The 22901-nt window shown below is 41.3% G+C and overlaps 1 protein-coding gene across 3 annotated transcripts in view; it reads left to right on the top strand.

Moving 5' to 3' along the window:
- The window catches only part of LOC139374575 (sister chromatid cohesion protein PDS5 homolog A-like), a 122615-nt gene extending 100066 nt beyond the window's left edge, over positions 1-22549 (top strand). For all 3 annotated transcript variants that reach the window (XM_071115573.1, XM_071115574.1, XM_071115575.1), the window contains exons 29-33: positions 8498-8560; positions 12014-12150; positions 17542-17626; positions 19829-20058; positions 21138-22549. In XM_071115573.1, coding sequence (XP_070971674.1) covers positions 8498-8560; positions 12014-12150; positions 17542-17626; positions 19829-20058; positions 21138-21141 — 519 coding nt within the window. In that variant the 3' untranslated portion in view covers positions 21142-22549. The remainder of the gene's footprint in view (positions 1-8497; positions 8561-12013; positions 12151-17541; positions 17627-19828; positions 20059-21137) is intronic.
- Positions 22550-22901: the final 352 nt, after the last annotated feature.

The raw sequence follows: 22901 nt of genomic DNA, 5'->3' as shown, positions 1-22901 counted from the left end.
ATGCGTATTTAATAAGTTGTCTCCCTCCAGGACCTGATCAATGATAAGGAGTATTTAATAAGTATTTAATAAGTTGTCTCTCTCCAGGACCTGATCAATGATAAGGAGTATTTAATAAGTATTTAATAAGTTGTCTCCCTCCAGGACCTGATCAATGATAAGGAGTATTTAATAAGTATTTAATAAGTTGTCTCCCTCCAGGACCTGATCAATGATAAGGAGTATTTAATAAGTTGTCTCCCTCCAGGACCTGATCAATGATAAGGAGTATTTAATAAGTATTTAATAAGTTGTCTCCCTCCAGGACCTGATCAGTGATAAGGAGTATTTAATAAGTGGTCCCCTCCAGGACCTGATCAATGATAAGGAGTATTTAATAAGTATTTAATAAGTTGTCTCCCTGCAGGACCTGATCAATGATAAGGAGTATTTAATAAGTATTTAATAAGTTGTCTCCCTCCAGGACCTGATCAATGATAAGGAGTATTTAATAAGTATTTAATAAGTTGTCTCCCTGCAGGACCTGATCAATGATAAGGAGTATTTAATAAGTATTTAATAAGTTGTCTCCCTCCAGGACCTGATCAATGATAAGGAGTATTTAATAAGTATTTAATAAGTTGTCTCCCTCCAGGACCTGATCAATGATAAGGAGTATTTAATAAGTTGTCTCTCTCCAGGACCTGATCAATGATAAGGAGTATTTAATACGTATTTAATAAGTGGTCTCCCTCCAGGACCTGATCAATGATAAGGAGTATTTAATACGTATTTAATAAGTGGTCCCCTCCAGGACCTGATCAATGATAAGGAGTATTTAATATGTATTTAATAAGGTGTCCCCTCCAGGACCTGATCAATGATAAGGAGTATTTAATAAGTATTTAATTGTCTCCCTCCAGGACCTGATCAATGATAAGGAGTATTTAATAAGTTGTCTCCCTCCAGGACCTGATCAATGATAAGGAGTATTTAATAAGTATTTAATAAGTTGTCTCCCTCCAGGACCTGATCAATGATAAGGAGTATTTAATAAGTATTTAATAAGTTGTCTCCCTCCAGGACCTGATCAATGATAAGGAGTATTTAATACGTATTTAATAAGTTGTCTCCCTCCAGGACTTGATCAATGATAAGGAGTATTTAATAAGTATTTAATAAGTTGTCTCCCTCCAGGACCTGATCAATGATAAGGAGTATTTAATAAGTATTTAATAAGTTGTCTCCCTCCAGGACCTGATCAATGATAAGGAGTATTTAATAAGTATTTAATAAGTTGTCTCCCTCCAGGACCTGATCAATGATAAGGAGTATTTAATAAGTTGTCTCCCTCCAGGACCTGATCAATGATAAGGAGTATTTAATAAGTATTTAATAAGTTGTCTCCCTCCAGGACCTGATCAATGATAAGGAGTATTTAATAAGTATTTAATAAGTTGTCTCCCTCCAGGACCTGATCAATGATAAGGAGTATTTAATAAGTATTTAATAAGTTGTCTCTCTCCAGGACCTGATCAATGATAAGGAGTATTTAATAAGTTGTCTCCCTCCAGGACCGGATCAACGATAAGGAGTATTTAATAAGTATTTAATAAGTTGTCTCCCTCCAGGACCTGATCAATGATAAGGAGTATTTAATAAGTTGTCTCTCTCCAGGACCTGATCAATGATAAGGAGTATTTAATAAGTATTTAATAAGTTGTCTCCCTCCAGGACCTGATCAATGATAAGGAGTATTTAATAAGTTGTCTCCCTCCAGGACCTGATCAGTGATAAGGAGTATTTAATAAGTATTTAATAAGGTGTCTCCCTCCAGGACCTGATCAATGATAAGGAGTATTTAATAAGTATTTAATAAGTTGTCTCCCTCCAGGACCTGATCAATGATAAGGAGTATTTAATAAGTGGTCCCCTCCAGGACCTGATCAATGATAAGGAGTATTTAATAAGTATTTAATAAGTTGTCTCCCTCCAGGACCTGATCAATGATAAGGAGTATTTAATAAGTATTTAATAAGTTGTCTCCCTGCAGGACCTGATCAATGATAAGGAGTATTTAATAAGTATTTCATAAGTTGTCTCCCTCCAGGACCTGATCAATGATAAGGAGTATTTAATAAGTATTTAATAAGTTGTCTCCCTGCAGGACCTGATCAATGATAAGGAGTATTTAATAAGTATTTAATAAGTTGTCTCCCTCCAGGACCTGATCAATGATAAGGAGTATTTAATAAGTATTTAATAAGTTGTCTCCCTCCAGGACCTGATCAATGATAAGGAGTATTTAATAAGTTGTCTCTCTCCAGGACCTGATCAATGATAAGGAGTATTTAATACATATTTAATAAGTGGTCCCCTCCAGGACCTGATCAATGATAAGGAGTATTTAATACGTATTTAATAAGGTGTCTCTCTCCAGGACCTGATCAATGATAAGGAGTATTTAATAAGTTGTCTCCCTCCAGGACCTGATCAATGATAAGGAGTATTTAATAAGTTGTCTCTCTCCAGGACCTGATCAATGATAAGGAGTATTTAATAAGTATTTAATAAGTTGTCTCCCTCCAGGACCTGATCAATGATAAGGAGTATTTAATAAGTTGTCCCCCTCCAGGACCTGATCAATGATAAGGAGTATTTATTACGTATTTAATAAGTTGTCTCCCTCCAGGACCTGATAAATGATAAGGAGTATTTAATAAGTATTTAATAAGTTGTCTCCCTCCAGGACCTGATCAATGATAAGGAGTATTTAATAAGTATTTAATAAGTTGTCTCCCTCCAGGACCTGATCAATGATAAGGAGTATTTAATAAGTATTTAATAAGTTGTCTCTCTCCAGGACCTGATCAATGATAAGGAGTATTTAATACGTTGTCTCCCTCCAGGACCGGATCAATGATAAGGAGTATTTAATAAGTATTTAATAAGTTGTCTCCCTCCAGGACTTGATCAATGATAAGGAGTATTTAATAAGTTGTCTCCCTCCAGGACCTGATCAATGATAAGGAGTATTTAATAAGTTGTCTCTCTCCAGGACCTGATCAATGATAAGGAGTATTTAATAAGTATTTAATAAGTTGTCTCCCTCCAGGACCTGATCAATGATAAGGAGTATTTAATAAGTTGTCTCCCTCCAGGACCTGATCAATGATAAGGAGTATTTAATAAGTATTTAATAAGTTGTCTCCCTCCAGGACCTGATCAGTGATAAGGAGTATTTAATAAGTATTTAATAAGGTGTCTCCCTCCAGGACCTGATCAATGATAAGGAGTATTTAATAAGTATTTAATAAGTTGTCTCCCTCCAGGACCTGATCAATGATAAGGAGTATTTAATAAGTGGTCCCCTCCAGGACCTGATCAATGATAAGGAGTATTTAATAAGTATTTAATAAGTTGTCTCCCTCCAGGACCTGATCAATGATAAGGAGTATTTAATAAGTATTTAATAAGTTGTCTCCCTGCAGGACCTGATCAATGATAAGGAGTATTTAATAAGTATTTAATAAGTTGTCTCCCTCCAGGACCTGATCAATGATAAGGAGTATTTAATAAGTATTTAATAAGTTGTCTCCCTGCAGGACCTGATCAATGATAAGGAGTATTTAATAAGTATTTAATAAGTTGTCTCCCTCCAGGACCTGATCAATGATAAGGAGTATTTAATAAGTATTTAATAAGTTGTCTCCCTCCAGGACCTGATCAATGATGAGGAGTATTTAATAAGTTGTCTCTCTCCAGGACCTGATCAATGATAAGGAGTATTTAATACGTATTTAATAAGTGGTCCCCTCCAGGACCTGATCAATGATAAGGAGTATTTAATACGTATTTAATAAGTGGTCCCCTCCAGGACCTGATCAATGATAAGGAGTATTTAATATGTATTTAATAAGGTGTCTCTCTCCAGGACCTGATCAATGATAAGGAGTATTTAATAAGTTGTCTCCCTCCAGGACCTGATCAATGATAAGGAGTATTTAATAAGTATTTAATAAGTTGTCTCCCTCCAGGACCTGATCAATGATAAGGAGTATTTAATAAGTATTTAATAAGTTGTCTCCCTCCAGGACCTGATCAATGATAAGGAGTATTTAATATGTATTTAATAAGTTGTCTCCCTCCAGGACTTGATCAATGATAAGGAGTATTTAATAAGTATTTAATAAGTTGTCTCCCTCCAGGACCTGATCAATGATAAGGAGTATTTAATAAGTATTTAATAAGTTGTCTCCCTCCAGGACCTGATCAATGATAAGGAGTATTTAATAAGTATTTAATAAGTTGTCTCCCTCCAGGACCTGATCAATGATAAGGAGTATTTAATAAGTTGTCTCCCTCCAGGACCTGATCAATGATAAGGAGTATTTAATAAGTATTTAATAAGTTGTCTCCCTCCAGGACCTGATCAATGATAAGGAGTATTTAATAAGTATTTAATAAGTTGTCTCCCTCCAGGACCTGATCAATGATAAGGAGTATTTAATAAGTATTTAATAAGTTGTCTCTCTCCAGGACCTGATCAATGATAAGGAGTATTTAATAAGTTGTCTCCCTCCAGGACCTGATCAATGATGAGGAGTATTTAATAAGTATTTAATAAGTTGTCTCCCTCCAGGACTTGATCAATGATAAGGAGTATTTAATAAGTATTTAATAAGTTGTCTCCCTCCAGGACCTGATCAATGATAAGGAGTATTTAATAAGTTGTCTCTCTCCAGGACCTGATCAATGATAAGGAGTATTTAATAAGTGGTCCCCTCCAGGACCTGATCAATGATAAGGAGTATTTAATAAGTATTTAATAAGTTGTCTCCCTCCAGGACCTGATCAATGATAAGGAGTATTTAATAAGTATTTAATAAGTTGTCTCCCTGCAGGACCTGATCAATGATAAGGAGTATTTAATAAGTATTTAATAAGTTGTCTCCCTCCAGGACCTGATCAATGATAAGGAGTATTTAATAAGTATTTAATAAGTTGTCTCCCTGCAGGACCTGATCAATGATAAGGAGTATTTAATAAGTATTTAATAAGTTGTCTCCCTCCAGGACCTGATCAATGATAAGGAGTATTTAATAAGTATTTAATAAGTTGTCTCCCTCCAGGACCTGATCAATGATAAGGAGTATTTAATAAGTTGTCTCTCTCCAGGACCTGATCAATGATAAGGAGTATTTAATACGTATTTAATAAGTTGTCTCCCTGCAGGACCTGATCAATGATAAGGAGTATTTAATAAGTATTTAATAAGTTGTCTCCCTCCAGGACCTGATCAATGATAAGGAGTATTTAATAAGTATTTAATAAGTTGTCTCCCTGCAGGACCTGATCAATGATAAGGAGTATTTAATAAGTATTTAATAAGTTGTCTCCCTCCAGGACCTGATCAATGATAAGGAGTATTTAATAAGTATTTAATAAGTTGTCTCCCTCCAGGACCTGATCAATGATAAGGAGTATTTAATAAGTTGTCTCTCTCCAGGACCTGATCAATGATAAGGAGTATTTAATACGTATTTAATAAGTGGTCCCCTCCAGGACCTGATCAATGATAAGGAGTATTTAATACGTATTTAATAAGGTGTCTCTCTCCAGGACCTGATCAATGATAAGGAGTATTTAATAAGTTGTCTCCCTGCAGGACCTGATCAATGATAATGAGTATTTAATAAGTATTTAATAAGGTGTCTCTCTCCAGGACCTGATCAATGATAAGGAGTATTTAATAAGTATTTAATAAGTTGTCTCCCTCCAGGGCCTGATCAACGATAAGGAGTATTTAATAAGTATTTAATAAGTTGTCTCTCTCCAGGACCTGATCAATGATAAGGAGTATTTAATAAGTATTTAATAAGTTGTCTCCCTCCAGGACCTGATCAATGATAAGGAGTATTTAATAAGTTGTCACCCTCCAGGACCTGATCAATGATAAGGAGTATTTAATAAGTATTTAATAAGTTGTCTCCCTCCAGGACCTGATCAATGATAAGGAGTATTTAATAAGTATTTAATAAGTTGTCTCCCTCCAGGACCTGATCAATGATAAGGAGTATTTAATAAGTATTTAATAAGTTGTCTCCCTCCAGGACCTGATCAATGATAAGGAGTATTTAATAAGGTGTCTCTCTCCAGGACCTGATCAATGATAAGGAGTATTTAATAAGTATTTAATAAGGTGTCTCCCTCCAGGACCTGATCAATGATAAGTATTTAATAAGTTGTCTCCCTCCAGGACCTGATCAATGATAAGTATTTAATAAGTTGTCTCCCTCCAGGACCTGATCAATGATAAGGAGTATTTAATAAGTTGTCTCCCTCCAGGACCTGATCAATGATAAGGAGTATTTAATAAGTATTTAATAAGTTGTCTCCCTCCAGGACCTGATCAATGATAAGGAGTATTTAATGCGTATTTAATAAGTTGTCTCCCTCCAGGACCTGATCAATGATAAGGAGTATTTAATAAGTATTTAATAAGTTGTCTCTCTCCAGGACCTGATCAATGATAAGGAGTATTTAATAAGTATTTAATAAGTTGTCTCCCTCCAGGACCTGATCAATGATAAGGAGTATTTAATAAGTATTTAATAAGTTGTCTCTCTCCAGGACCTGATCAATGATAAGGAGTATTTAATAAGTTGTCTCTCTCCAGGACCTGATTAATGATAAGGAGTATTTAATAAGTATTTAATAAGTTGTCTCCCTCCAGGACCTGATTAATGATATGGAGTATTTAATAAGTATTTAATAAGTTGTCTCCCTCCAGGACCTGATCAATGATAAGGAGTATTTAATACGTATTTAATAAGTTGTCTCCCTCCAGGACCTGATCAATGATAAGGAGTATTTAATACGTATTTAATAAGTTGTCTCCCTCCAGGACCTGATCAATGATAAGGAGTATTTAATAAGTATTTAATAAGTTGTCTCCCTCCAGGACCTGATCAATGATAAGGAGTATTTAATACGTATTTAATAAGTTGTCTCCCTCCAGGACCTGATCAATGATAAGGAGTATTTAATAAGTATTTAATAAGTTGTCTCCCTCCAGGACCTGATCAATGATAAGGAGTATTTAATAAGTTGTCTCCCTCCAGGACCTGATCAATGATAAGGAGTATTTAATAAGTATTTAATAAGTTGTCTCCCTCCAGGACCTGATCAATGATAAGGAGTATTTAATAAGTATTTAATAAGTTGTCTCCCTCCAGGACCTGATCAATGATAAGGAGTATTTAATAAGTTGTCTCCCTCCAGGACCTGATCAATGATAAGGAGTATTTAATAAGTTGTCTCCCTCCAGGACCTGATCAATGATAATGAGTATTTAATAAGTATTTAATAAGTTGTCTCTCTCCAGGACCTGATCAATGATAAGGAGTATTTAATAAGTATTTAATAAGTTGTCTCCCTCCAGGACCTGATCAATGATAAGGAGTATTTAATAAGTATTTAATAAGTTGTCTCCCTCCAGCACCTGATCAACGATAAGGAGTATTTAATAAGTTGTCTCTCTCCAGGACCTGATCAATGATAAGGAGTATTTAATAAGTATTTAATACGTTGTCTCCCTCCAGGACTTGATCAATGATAAGGAGTATTTAATAAGTATTTAATAAGCTGTCTCCCTCCAGGACCTGATCAATGATAAGGAGTATTTAATAAGTTGTCTCCCTCCAGGACTTGATCAATGATAAGGAGTTTTTAATAAGTATTTAATAAGTTGTCTCCCTCCAGGACTTGATCAATGATAAGGAGTATTTAATAAGTATTTAATAAGTTGTCTCCCTCCAGGACCTGATCAATTATAAGGAGTATTTAATAAGTATTTAATAAGTTGTCTCCCTCCAGGACTTGATCAATGATAAGGAGTATTTAATAAGTATTTAATAAGTTGTCTCCCTCCAGGACTTGATCAATGATAAGGAGAATTTAATAAGTTGTCTCCCTCCAGGACTTGATCAATGATAAGGAGTTTTTAATAAGTATTTAATAAGTTGTCTCCCTCCAGGACTTGATCAATGATAAGGAGTATTTAATAAGTTGTCTCCCTCCAGGACCTGATCAATGATAAGGATAATTTAATAAGTTGTCTCCCTCCAGGACTTGATCAATGATAAGGAGTTTTTAATAAGTATTTAATAAGTTGTCTCCCTCCAGGACTTGATCAATGATAAGGAGTATTTAATAAGTATTTAATAAGTTGTCTCCCTCCAGGACCTGATCAATGATAAGGAGTATTTAATAAGTTGTCTCCCTCCAGGACCTGATTAATGATAAGGAGTATTTAATAAGTTTTTAATAAGTTGTCTCCCTCCAGGACCTGATTAATGATAAGGAGTATTTAATAAGTATTTAATAAGTTGTCTCCCTCCAGGACCTGATTAATGATAAGGAGTATTTAATAAGTATTTAATAAGTTGTCTCCCTCCAGGACCTGATTAATGATAAGGAGTATTTAATAAGTATTTAATAAGTTGTCTCCCTCCAGGACCTGATCAATGATAAGGAGTATTTATCATCAGAGGCCAGAACGGTGCTGCTGACGGGAAAGGTAAGGAACTCACTCACCTGTTATAATACCTGTTATAGTACCTGTTATAATACCTGCTATAGTACCTGTTATAATACCTGTTATAGTACCTGTAATAATACCTGTATAGTACCTGTTATAATACCTGTATAGTACCTGTATAGTACCTGTTATAATACCTGTTATAATACCTGTTATAATACCTGTATAGTACCTGTATAGTACCTGTTATAGTACCTGTTATAATACCTGTATATAGTACCTGTATAGTACCTGTATAGTACCTGTATAGTACCTGTTATAATACCTGTATAGTACCTGTTATAATACCTGTATATAGTACCTGTTATAATACCTGTATATAGTACCTGTTATAATACATGTTATAATACCTGTTATAGTACCTGTATAGTACCTGTTATAATACCTGTATAGTACCGTTATAGTACCTGTTATAGTACCTGTTATAGTACCTGTTATAATACCTGTATAGTACCTGTTATAGTACCTGTTATAATACCTGTTATAATACCTGTTATAGTACCTGTATAGTACCTGTTATAATACCTGTTATAGTACCTGTTATAGTACCTGTTATAGTACCTGTTATAATACCTGTATAGTACCTGTTATAGTATCTGTATAGTACCTGTTATAATACCTGTATATAGTACCTGTATATAGTACCTGTTATAATACCTGTTATAATACCTGTTATAGTACCTGTTATAGTACCTGTTATGGTACCTGTTATGGTACCTGTATAGTACCTGTATAGTACCTGTTATAGTACCTGTATAGTACCGTTATAGTACCTGTTATAGTACCTGTTATAGTACCTGTTATAGTACCTGTTTAATACCTGTTATAATACCTGTATAGTACCTGTTTAATACCTGTTATAGTACCTGTTATAGTACCTGTTATATTACCAGTACCTGTTATAGTACCTGTTATAGTACCTGTTATAGTACCTGTTATAGTACCTGTTATAGTACCTGTTATAATACCTGTATAGTACCTGTTATAGTACCTGTATAGTACCTGTTATAATACCTGTATATAGTACCTGTATATAGTACCTGTTATAATACCTGTTATAATACCTGTTATAGTACCTGTTATAGTACCTGTTATGGTACCTGTTATGGTACCTGTATAGTACCTGTATAGTACCTGTTATAGTACCTGTAATAATACCTGTATAGTACCTGTATAGTACCGTTATAGTACCTGTTATAGTACCTGTTATAGTACCTGTTATAATACCTGTTATAGTACCTGTTATAGTACATGTACCTGTTATAATACCTGTTATAGTACCTGTTATAGTACCTGTTATAGTACATGTACCTGTTATAGTACCTGTTATAGTACCAGTACCTGTTATAGTACATGTACCTGTTATAATACCTGTTATAGTACCTGTTATAATACCTGTATATAGTACCTGTTATAGTACATGTACCTGTTATAATACCTGTTATAGTACCTGTTAAAGTACCTAATTATATCTTTAATAACCTGTTCTATGTACCTGTATAATATCTAGATTATATCTTAATAACCTCTTCTATGTACCTGTATAATATCTAGATTATATCTTAATAACCTGTTCTATGTACCTGTATAATATCTAGATGATATTTTATTAACCTGTACCTGTTCTATGTACCTGTATAATATCTAGATTATATCTTAATAACCTGTTCTATGTACCTGTATAATATCTATATTATATTTTATTAACCTGTACCTGTTCTATGTACCTGTATAATATCTAGATTATATCTTAATAACCTGTTCTATGTACCTGTATAATATCTAGATTATATCTTAATAACCTGTACCTGTATAATATCTAGATTATATCTTAATAACATGTTCTATGTACCTGTATAATATCTAGATTATATTTTATTAACCTGTACCTGTTCTATGTACCTGTATAATATCTAGATTATATCTTAATAACCTGTTCTATGTACCTGTATAATATCTAGATGATATTTTATTAACCTGTACCTGTTCTATGTACCTGTATAATATCTAGATTATATCTTAATAACCTGTTCTATGTACCTGTATAATATCTAGATTATATCTTATTAACCTGTACCTGTTCTATGTACCTGTATAATATCTAGATTATATCTTAATAACCTGTTCTATGTACCTGTATAATATCTAGATTATATTTTATTAACCTGTACCTGTTCTATGTACCTGTATAATATCTAGATTATATCTTAATAACCTGTTCTATGTACCTGTATAATATCTAGATTATATCTTAATAACCTGTTCTATGTACCTGTATAATATCTAGATTATATCTTAATAACCTGTTCTATGTACCTGTATAATATCTAGATTATATCTTTAATAACCTGTTCTATGTACCTGTATAATATCTAGATTATATCTTAATAACCTGTTCTATGTACCTGTATAATATCTAGATTATATCTTGAATAACCTGTACCTGTATAATATCTAGATTATATTTTAATAACTGTACCTGTTCTATGTACCTGTATAATATCTAGATTATATCTTCATAACCTGTACTATGTACCTGTATAATATCTAGATTATATCTTAATAACCTGTACCTGTATAATATCTAGATTATATCTTAATAACCTGTTCTATGTACCTGTATAATATCTAGATTATATCTTAATAACCTGTTCTATGTACCTGTATACTATCTTAATAACCTGTTCTATGTACCTGTATAATATCTAGATTATATCTTTAATAACCTGTACCTGTATAATATCTAGATTATATCTTAATAACCTGTACCTGTTCTATGTACCTGTATAATATCTAGATTATATCTTAATAACCTGTTCTATGTACCTGTATAATATCTAGATTATATTTTAATAACTGTACCTGTTCTATGTACCTGTATAATATCTAGATTATATCTTAATAACCTGTTCTATGTATTATATCTTAATAACCTGTTCTATGTACCTGTATAATATCTAGATTATATCTTTAATAACCAGTTCATGTTCTATGCCCTCTCTGTCTCTCTCCCCTCCCCCCCTCTCTCTCTCCCCCTCCCCCCCCCCCTCCCCCCCTCCTCTCTCCCCCTCCTCTCTCCCCCCCTCTCCCCCCTCCTCTCTCCCCCCCTCTCTCTCTCCCCCCTCCCCCTCTCCCCCCCCCTCTCTCTCTCTCTCTCTCTCTCCCTCTCTCTCTCTCTCCCCCCTCCTCTCTCTCTCCCCCTCTCTCCCCCCCTCTCTCTCTCTCTCTCCCCCTCTCTCCCCCCCTCTCTCTCTCTCTCCCCCCTCTCTCTCTCCCCCCTCTCTCTCTCTCCCCCTCTCTCTCTCTCCCTCTCTCTCTCTCTCCCCCTCCTCCCTCCCCCCCTCCTCTCTCCCCCCCCCCCCCTCTCTCTCTCTCCCCCCCCCCCCTCTCCTCTCCTCCTCTCTTCCCCCCCTCCCCCCCTCCTCTCCCCAGCCAAAGCCATCTCCTGTCTTGTCTACAGTGAATAAGACCCTGACGGTGCCAGGTAGGAGAGTCTACAACAAGACCACCGGCTCAGACAGCAACACCAGTACCCACTCCCAGCCCAGCTCTCCTGTTACCAAGACCAGGTAACACACCTTAACATAGAGACACCAGTACCCACTCCCAGCCCAGCTCTCCTGTTACCAAGACCAGGTAACACACCTTAACATAGAGACACCAGTACCCACTCCCATCCCAGCTCTCCTGTTACCAAGACCAGGTAACACACCTTAACATAGAGACACCAGTACCCACTCCCAGCCCAGCTCTCCTGTTACCAAGACCAGGTAACACACCTTAACATAGAGACATCAGTACCCACTCCCAGCCCAGCTCTCCTGTTACCAAGACCAGGTAACACACCTTAACATAGAGACACCAGTACCCACTCCCATCCCAGCTCTCCTGTTACCAAGACCAGGTAACACACCTTAACATAGAGACACCAGTACCCACTCCCAGCCCAGCTCTCCTGTTACCAAGACCAGGTAACACACCTTAACATAGAGACACCAGTACCCACTCCCAGCCCAGCTCTCCTGTTACCAAGACCGGGTAACACACCTTAACATAGAGACACCAGTACCCACTCCCAGCCCAGCTCTCCTGTTACCAAGACCAGGTAACACACCTTAACATAGAGACACCAGTACCCACTCCCAGCCCAGCTCTCCTGTTACCAAGACCAGGTAACACACCTTAACATAGAGACACCAGTACCAACTCCCAGCCCAGCTCTCCTGTTACCAAGACCAGGTAACACACCTTAACATAGAGACACCAGTACCCACTCCCAGCCCAGCTCTCCTGTTACCAAGACCAGGTAACACACCTTAACATAAAGACACCAGTACCCACTCCCAGCCCAGCTCTCCTGTTACCAAGACCAGGTAACACACCTTAACATAGAGACATCAGTACCCACTCCCAGCCCAGCTCTCCTGTTACCAAGACCAGGTAACACACCTTAACATAGAGACACCAGTACCCACTCCCATCCCAGCTCTCCTGTTACCAAGACCAGGTAACACACCTTAACATAGAGACACCAGTACCCACTCCCAGCCCAGCTCTCCTGTTACCAAGACCAGGTAACACACCTTAACATAGAGACACCAGTACCCACTCCCAGCCCAGCTCTCCTGTTACCAAGACCGGGTAACACACCTTAACATAGAGACACCAGTACCCACTCCCAGCCCAGCTCTCCTGTTACCAAGACCAGGTAACACACCTTAACATAGAGACACCAGTACCCACTCCCAGCCCAGCTCTCCTGTTACCAAGACCAGGTAACACACCTTAACATAGAGACACCAGTACCAACTCCCAGCCCAGCTCTCCTGTTACCAAGACCAGGTAACACACCTTAACATAGAGACACCAGTACCCACTCCCAGCCCAGCTCTCCTGTTACCAAGACCAGGTAACACACCTTAACATAAAGACACCAGTACCAACTCCCAGCCCAGCTCTCCTGTTACCAAGACCAGGTAACACACCTTAACATAGAGACACCAGTACCAACTCCCAGCCCAGCTCTCCTGTTACCAAGACCAGGTAACACACCTTAACATAGAGACACCAGTACCCACTCCCAGCCCAGCTCTCCTGTTACCAAGACCAGGTAACACACCTTAACATAGAGACACCAGTACCCACTCCCAGCCCAGCTCTCCTGTTACCAAGACCGGGTAACACACCTTAACATAGAGACACCAGTACCCACTCCCAGCCCAGCTCTCCTGTTACCAAGACCAGGTAACACACCTTAACATAGAGACACCAGTACCCACTCCCATCCCAGCTCTCCTGTTACCAAGACCAGGTAACACACCTTAACATAGAGACACCAGTACCCACTCCCATCCCAGCTCTCCTGTTACCAAGACCAGGTAACACACCTTAACATAGAGACACCAGTACCAACTCCCAGCCCAGCTCTCCTGTTACCAAGACCAGGTAACACACCTTAACATAGAGACACCAGTACCCACTCCCAGCCCAGCTCTCCTGTTACCAAGACCAGGTAACACACCTTAACATAGAGACACCAGTACCAACTCCCAGCCCAGCTCTCCTGTTACCAAGACCAGGTAACACACCTTAACATAGAGACACCAGTACCCACTCCCAGCCCAGCTCTCCTGTTACCAAGACCAGGTAACACACCTTAACATAGAGACACCAGTACCCACTCCCAGCCCAGCTCTCCTGTTACCAAGACCAGGTAACACACCTTAACATAGAGACACCAGTACCCACTCCCAGCCCAGCTCTCCTGTTACCAAGACCAGGTAACACACCTTAACATAGAGACACCAGTACCCACTCCCATCCCAGCTCTCCTGTTACCAAGACCAGGTAACACACCTTAACATAGAGACACCAGTACCCACTCCCAGCCCAGCTCTCCTGTTACCAAGACCAGGTAACACACCTTAACATAGAGACACCAGTACCCACTCCCAGCCCAGCTCTCCTGTTACCAAGACCAGGTAACACACCTTAACATAGAGACACCAGTACCCACTCCCATCCCAGCTCTCCTGTTACCAAGACCAGGTAACACACCTTAACATAGAGACACCAGTACCCACTCCCAGCCCAGCTCTCCTGTTACCAAGACCAGGTAACACACCTTAACATAGAGACACCAGTACCCACTCCCAGCCCAGCTCTCCTGTTACCAAGACCAGGTAACACACCTTAACATAGAGACACCAGTACCCACTCCCAGCCCAGCTCTCCTGTTACCAAGACCAGGTAACACACCTTAACATAGAGACACCAGTACCCACTCCCAGCCCAGCTCTCCTGTTACCAAGACCAGGTAACACACCTTAACATAGAGACACCAGTACCCACTCCCAGCCCAGCTCTCCTGTTACCAAGACCAGGTAACACACCTTAACATAGAGACACCAGTACCCACTCCCAGCCCAGCTCTCCTGTTACCAAGACCAGGTAACACACCTTAACATAGAGACACCAGTACCCACTCCCAGCCCAGCTCTCCTGTTACCAAGACCAGGTAACACACCTTAACATAGAGACACCAGTACCCACTCCCATCCCAGCTCTCCTGTTACCAAGACCAGGTAACACACCTTAACATAGAGACACCAGTACCAACTCCCAGCCCAGCTCTCCTGTTACCAAGACCAGGTAACACACCTTAACATAGAGACACCAGTACCCACTCCCAGCCCAGCTCTCCTGTTACCAAGACCAGGTAACACACCTTAACATAGAGACACCAGTACCAACTCCCAGCCCAGCTCTCCTGTTACCAAGACCAGGTAACACACCTTAACATAGAGACACCAGTACCCACTCCCAGCCCAGCTCTCCTGTTACCAAGACCAGGTAACACACCTTAACATAGAGACACCAGTACCCACTCCCAGCCCAGCTCTCCTGTTAACAAGACCAGGTAACACACCTTAACATAGAGACACCAGTACCAACTCCCAGCCCAGCTCTCCTGTTACCAAGACCAGGTAACACACCTTAACATAGAGACACCAGTACCAACTCCCAGCTCTCCTGTTACCAAGACCAGGTAACACACCTTAACATAGAGACACCAGTACCCACTCCCAGCCCAGCTCTCCTGTTACCAAGACCAGGTAACACACCTTAACATAGAGACACCAGTACCCACTCCCAGCCCAGCTCTCCTGTTACCAAGACCAGGTAACACACCTTAACATAGAGACACCAGTACCCACTCCCATCCCAGCTCTCCTGTTACCAAGACCAGGTAACACACCTTAACATAGAGACACCAGTACCCACTCCCAGCCCAGCTCTCCTGTTACCAAGACCAGGTAACACACCTTAACATAGAGACACCAGTACCAACTCCCAGCCCAGCTCTCCTGTTACCAAGACCAGGTAACACACCTTAACATAGAGACATCAGTACCCACTCCCAGCCCAGCTCTCCTGTTACCAAGACCAGGTAACACACCTTAACATAGAGACACCAGTACCAACTCCCAGCCCAGCTCTCCTGTTACCAAGACCAGGTAACACACCTTAACATAGAGACATCAGTACCCACTCCCATCCCAGCTCTCCTGTTACCAAGACCAGGTAACACACCTTAACATAGAGACACCAGTACCCACTCCCAGCCCAGCTCTCCTGTTACCAAGACCAGGTAACACACCTTAACATGGAGACACCAGTACCCACTCCCAGCCCAGCTCTCCTGTTACCAAGACCAGGTAACACACCTTAACATAGAGACACCAGTACCCACTCCCATCCCAGCTCTCCTGTTACCAAGACCAGGTAACACACCTTAACATAAAGACACCAGTACCCACTCCCATCCCAGCTCTCCTGTTACCAAGACCAGGTAACACACCTTAACATAGAGACACCAGTACCCACTCCCATCCCAGCTCTCCTGTTACCTAGACCAGGTAACACACCTTAACATAGAGACATCAGTACCCACTCCCATCCCAGCTCTCCTGTTACCAAGACCAGGTAACACACCTTAACATAGAGACACCAGTACCCACTCCCAGCCCAGCTCTCCTGTTACCAAGACCAGGTAACACACCTTAACATAGAGACACCAGTACCCACTCCCAGCCCAGCTCTCCTGTTACCAAGACCAGGTAACACACCTTAACATAGAGACACCAGTACCCACTCCCAGCCCAGCTCTCCTGTTACCAAGACCAGGTAACACACCTTAACATAGAGACACCAGTACCCACTCCCAGCCCAGCTCTCCTGTTACCAAGACCAGGTAACACACCTTAACATAGAGACACCAGTACCAACTCCCAGCCCAGCTCTCCTGTTACCAAGACCAGGTAACACACCTTAACATAGAGACACCAGTACCCACTCCCAGCCCAGCTCTCCTGTTACCAAGACCAGGTAACACACCTTCAGACTGCTATGCACTGTCTGATTTAGGAGAGATGAAGAGGAGAGGCCATGTACTGTCTGATTTAGGAGAGATGAAGAGGAGAGGCCATGTACTGTCTGATTTAGGAGAGATGAAGAGGAGAGGCCGTGTACTGTCTGATTTAGGAGAGATGAAGAGGAGAGGCATGTACTGTCTGATTTAGGAGAGATGAATAGGAGAGGCATGTACTGTCTGCGGGCTAGAGGCCATGTACCTACTACGGGCTAGTCCTCCTACGGGCTAGTCCTCCTCCTGCGGGCTAGGCCTCCTCCTCCTGCGGGCTAGGCCTCCTCCTCCTGCGGGCTAGGCCTCCTCCTCCTGCGGGCTAGGCCTCCTCCTCCTGCGGGCTAGGCCTCCTCCTCTTGCGGGCTAGGCCTCCTCCTGCGGGCTAGTCCTCCTCCTGCGGGCTAGGCTTCCTAGAAGAAGCATGACACTATAATAATAAAATAAAACATTTTTACACCTGAACACACACCATTAATATAGACATACGCCTAAACTCACACTTCCTGTTGATGTCAATCCCCTTCCTGTCCTGTAGGGATGTTGTGACGGAGTCGTCAGAGGGCGGGGCGAGAGAGAATGAAGAGAACCCTGTTATCACCAAGACGGACGACGGGAAGAAGGTGAGAGAGAAAGGTCTTTGATTCCTCCTGACCTAAACTGACCCCTCAGACCCCCTAAACTGACCCCTCAGACCACCTAAACGGACCTCTCAGACCACCTAAACGGACCCCTCAGACCACCTAAACTGACCCCTCAGACCACCTAAACTGACCCCTCAGACCACCTAAACTGACCTCTCAGACAACCTAAACTGACCCCACAGACCACCTAAACTGACCCCACAGACCTAAACTGACCCCTCAGACCACCTATGTTCACCTCGTCATGTTAGTTCAATTTAACTCTGTGAAACCTCGTCATATTAGTTCATTTAACCCTGTGAAACCTCATCATGTTAGTTCATTTAACTCTGTGAAACCTCGTCATATTAGTTCATTTAACTCTGTGAAACCTCATCATATTAGTTCATTTCACCCTGTGAAACCTCGTCATATTAGTTCATTTAACCCTGTGAAACCTCGTCATATTAGTTCATTTAACTCTGTGAAACCTCGTCATATTAGTTCATTTAACCCTGTGAAACCTCATCATGTTAGTTCATTTAACTCTGAAACCTCGTCATATTAGTTCATTTAACCCTGTGAAACCTCGTCATATTAGTTCATTTAACCCTGTGAAACCTCGTCATATTAGTTCATTTAACCCTGTGAAACCTCGTCATATTAGTTCATTTAACCCTGTGAAACCTCATCATGTTAGTTTATTTAACCCTGTGAAACCTCGTCATATTAGTTAATTTAACCCTGTGAAACCTCATATTAGTTAATTTAACCCTGTGAAACCTCGTCATATTAGTTCATTTAACTCTGTGAAACCTCGTCATATTAGTTCATTTCACCCTGTGAAACCTCGTCATATTAGTTCATTTAACCCTGTGAAACCTCGTCATGTTAGTTCATTTAACTCTGTGAAACCTCGTCATATTAGTTCATTTAACTCTGTGAAACCTCGTCATATTAGTTCATTTAACCCTGTGAAACCTCATATTAGTTCATTTAATTAACTCTGTGAAACCTCGTCATATTAGTTCATTTAACCCTGTGAAACCTCGTCATATTAGTTCATTTAACCCTGTGAAACCTCGTCGTATTAGTTTATTTAACCCTGTGAAACCTCGTCATATTAGTTTATTTAACCCTGTGAAACCTCATATTAGTTCATTTAACCCTGTGAAACCTCGTCATATTAGTTTATTTAACCCTGTGAAACCTCGTCATATTAGTTTATTTAACCCTGTGAAACCTCATATTAGTTCATTTAACCCTGTGAAACCTTGTCATATTAGTTTATTTAACCCTGTGAAACCTCGTCATATTAGTTCATTTAACTCTGTGAAACCTCGTCATATTAGTTCATTTAACCCTGTGAAACCTCGTCATATTAGTTCATTTAACCCTGTGAAACCTCGTCATATTAGTTGATTTAACCCTGTGAAACTTCATGTTAGTTCATTTAACTCTGTGAAACCTCATTAGTTCATTTAATCCTGTGAAACCTCGTCATATTAGTTCATTTAACCCTGTGAAACCTCGTCGTATTAGTTCATTTAACCCTGTGAAACCTCATATTAGTTCATTTAACTCTGTGAAACCTCGTCATATTAGTTCATTTAACCCTGTGAAACCTCGTCATATTAGTTCATTTAACTCTGTGAAACCTCGTCATATTAGTTCATTTAACCCTGTGAAACCTCGTCATATTAGTTCATTTAACTCTGTGAAACATCGTCATATTAGTTCATTTAACTCTGTGAAACCTCATTATTTCATTTAACCCTGTGAAACCTCGTCATATTAGTTCATTTAACCCTGTGAAACCTCATCATGTTAGTTTATTTAACCCTGTGAAACCTCGTCATATTAGTTCATTTAACCCTGTGAAACCTCATATTAGTTTATTTAACCCTGTGAAACCTCATATTAGTTTATTTAACCCTGTGAAACCTCATCATGTTAGTTCATTTAACCCTGTGAAACCTCGTCATATTAGTTCATTTAACTCTGTGAAACCTCATTAGTTCATTTAACCCTGTGAAACCTCATCATGTTAGTTCATTTAACCCTGTGAAACCTCGTCATATTAGTTTATTTAACCCTGTGAAACCTCGTCGTATTAGTTCATTTACCCCTGTGAAACCTCATATTTTTTCCTTCTCTAATTGTGTATATTTTTAACACTTCACATCCTCTCCTCTCTCTCAGGAGGACACAGTGACCTCTGACCTCACCACAGGTGCGTCAACCATCCCCAAACCTCGCCGCGGACGCCCCCCCAAGGCCACACCCTCCCCTCTGGCCAATGAGAAGGAAGGAGGGGCAGGCAAAGGCAGGAAGAGGGCGGCACCTGCCCAGGACTCCGCCCCCTCGGGGGAGCCAAACTCCATCAAGATCCCTAAAGCTGAGGATGTGACGCAGATCCTAGACCTGCAGAGGTGAGGAGAGACAGATCCTAGACCTGGTGAGGGGAGACAGATCCTAGACCTGGTGAGAAGAGACAGATCCTAGACCTGGTGAGGTGAGGGGAGACAGATCCTAGACCTGGTGAGGTGAGACAGATCCTAGACCTGGTGAGGTGAGGGGAGCCAGATCCTAGACCTGGTGAGGTGAGGGGAGCCAGATCCTAGACCTGGTAAGGGGAGGAGAGACAGATCCTAGACCTGGTGAGGGGAGGAGAGACAGATCCTAGACCTGGTGAGGTGAGGGGAGACAGATCCTAGACCTGGTGAGGTGAGGAGAGACAGATCCTAGACCTGGTGAGGTGAGGAGAGACAGATCCTAGACCTGGTGAGGTGAGGAGACAGATCCTAGACCTGGTGAGGTGAGGGGAGCCAGATCCTAGACCTGGTAAGGGGAGGAGAGACAGATCCTAGACCTGGTGAGGTGAGGAGAGACAGATCCTAGACCTGGTGAGGGGAGGAGAGACAAATCCTAGACCTGGTGAGGTGAGGAGAGACAGATCCTAGACCTGGTGAGGTGAGGAGAGACAGATCCTAGACCTGGTGAGGGGAGGAGAGACAAATCCTAGACCTGGTGAGGTGAGGAGAGACAGATCCTAGACCTGGTGAGGGGAGGAGAGACAGATCCTAGACCTGGTGAGGTGAGGAGAGACAGATCCTAGACCTGGTGAGGTGAGGAGAGACAGATCCTAGACCTGGTGAGGTGAGGAGAGACAGATCCTAGACCTGGTGAGGTGAGGAGAGACAGATCCTAGACCTGGTGAGGTGAGGAGAGACAGATCCTAGACCTGGTGAGGTGAGGAGAGACACATCCTAGACCTGGTGAGGTGAGGAGAGACAGATCCTAGACCTGGTGAGGGGAGGAGAGACAGATCCTAGACCTGGTGAGGTGAGGAGAGACAGATCCTAGACCTGGTGAGGTGAGGAGAGACAGATCCTACACATTTCAGCTAAAGAAATTAAACTGTCTATTGTTTTGTTGCTATATAGAATAATAGGGTGTGTGTGTGTGTGTGTACTGTGCAGGTCTCTAAGGTCCTCCCTTCTTGTTTCAGGTAAACAGCAGACCACTGCAGCCCAGATCAAGACCCTAAAGAAACTCTCTCTGTCTCTCTCTCTCTTTCTCTCTCTCTCTCTCTCTTTCTCTCTCTCTTTCTCTCTCTCTTTCTCTCTCTCTTTCTCTCTCTCTTTCTCTCTCTCTGTCTCTCTCTCTCTCTCTGTCTCTCTGTCTCCCTGTCTCTCTCTCCAGCTCTTCAGGCCTCTCTCTCTCTCTCCAGACTCTTCTAGGATGAAAGGCCTTGTAGTCTTGATCTGATTCTCCGTTGTATGTGGGTCTTAATCTCCAAAACATTGTTTTCGTTGCTCTTTATCTTTTGTGGAGCAGTTGTTTTGAAAAGAAATATTTCCAAACCGTTTTAATCTGGTTTTGATTACAAAACAAGTTGTTGCTTATTAAATTCCCCCCCAGGATATATTGCCTCTTCCTCCTCTATCCCCTACTTCCTGTCTCTCTCTGTCCCCTCCTTCCTGTCTCTCTCTCTGTCCCCTCCTTCCTGTCTCTCTCTGTCCCCTCCTTCCTGTCTCTCTCTTCCCCTCCTTCCTGTCTCTCTCTCTGTCCCCTCCTTCCTATCTCTCTCTGTCCCCTCCTTCCTGTCTCTCTCTGTCCCCTCCTTCCTGTCTCTCTCTGTCCCCTCCTTCCTGTCTCTCTCTGTCCCCTCCTTCCTATCTCTCTCTGTCCCCTCCTTCCTGTCTCTCTCTGTCCCCTCCTTCCTGTCTCTCTCTGTCCCCTCCTTCCTGTCTCTCTGTCCCCTCCTTCCTGTCTCTCTCTGTCCCCTCCTTCCTGTCTCTCTCTGTCCCCTCCTTCCTGTCTCTCTGTCCCCTCCTTCCTGTCTCTCTCTGTCCCCTCCTTCCTGTCTCTCTCTGTCCCCTCTTTCCTGTCTTTCTCTCTGTCCCCTCCTTCCTGTCTCTCTCTCTGTCCCCTCCTTCCTGTCTCTCTCTCTGTCCCCTCCTTCCTGTCTCTCTCTCTGTCCCCTCCTTCCTGTCTCTCTCTCTGTCCCCTCCTTCCTCTCTCTCTCTGTCCCCTCCTTCCTGTCTCTCTCTGTCCCCTCCTTCCTGTCTCTCTCTCTGTCCCCTCCTTCCTGTCTCTCTCTCTGTCCCCTCCTTCCTGTCTCTCTATCATCAGTGTGTTTATTTTATATAGTTTAAAACTTGGCTATTATGTACTTAAGCCATATATATATACTGTATGTTTGGCTGTCTGATAAACACACACACACACAGTTCTTTCTCACACTTGTTTGAGGAGGGAAGGGAGGAAGGAGAGAAGGAATTTGGGCACTCTTCAGAGAAAGCGGTGTTACTGCAGGGGTGATGATGAAGAGGCAAACAGGACTTATTTTCCTTTCGATATCTTTTTAGCAGTCAAAACATTGAGAACTTTGAAATTAAAATTTGTATTGAAATTTAAGTCTGTTGGTTAATTACTTGGGGGGGGGGGGGGGGGAGCTTCAGTTGAATGTTACAGCATCTTCTACACATTTGGTCTGAGAAGTGACATTAGAGATACCAGCTGATCTGTGATCGCTTGCTCTCCCCTGGCCTTCCCAGGGAGATGGATTCCAGCTGATCTGTGATCGCTTGCTCTCCCCTGGCCTGCCCAGGGAGATGGATTCCAGCTGATCTGTGATCGCTTGCTCTCCCCTGGCCTTCCCAGGGAGATGGATTCCAGCTGATCTGTGATCGTTTGCTCTCCCCTGGCCTGCCCAGGGAGATGGATTCCAGCTGATCTGTGATCGCTTGCTCTCCCCTGGCCTTCCCAG

This window comes from Oncorhynchus clarkii, chromosome 19 (genome assembly GCF_045791955.1).
Source record: "Oncorhynchus clarkii lewisi isolate Uvic-CL-2024 chromosome 19, UVic_Ocla_1.0, whole genome shotgun sequence".
NCBI classification, from domain to species: Eukaryota; Metazoa; Chordata; class Actinopteri; order Salmoniformes; family Salmonidae; genus Oncorhynchus; species Oncorhynchus clarkii.
Note: the sequence above shows the minus strand (reverse complement) of the source record. Positions and strands in the feature narration are given on the sequence as shown.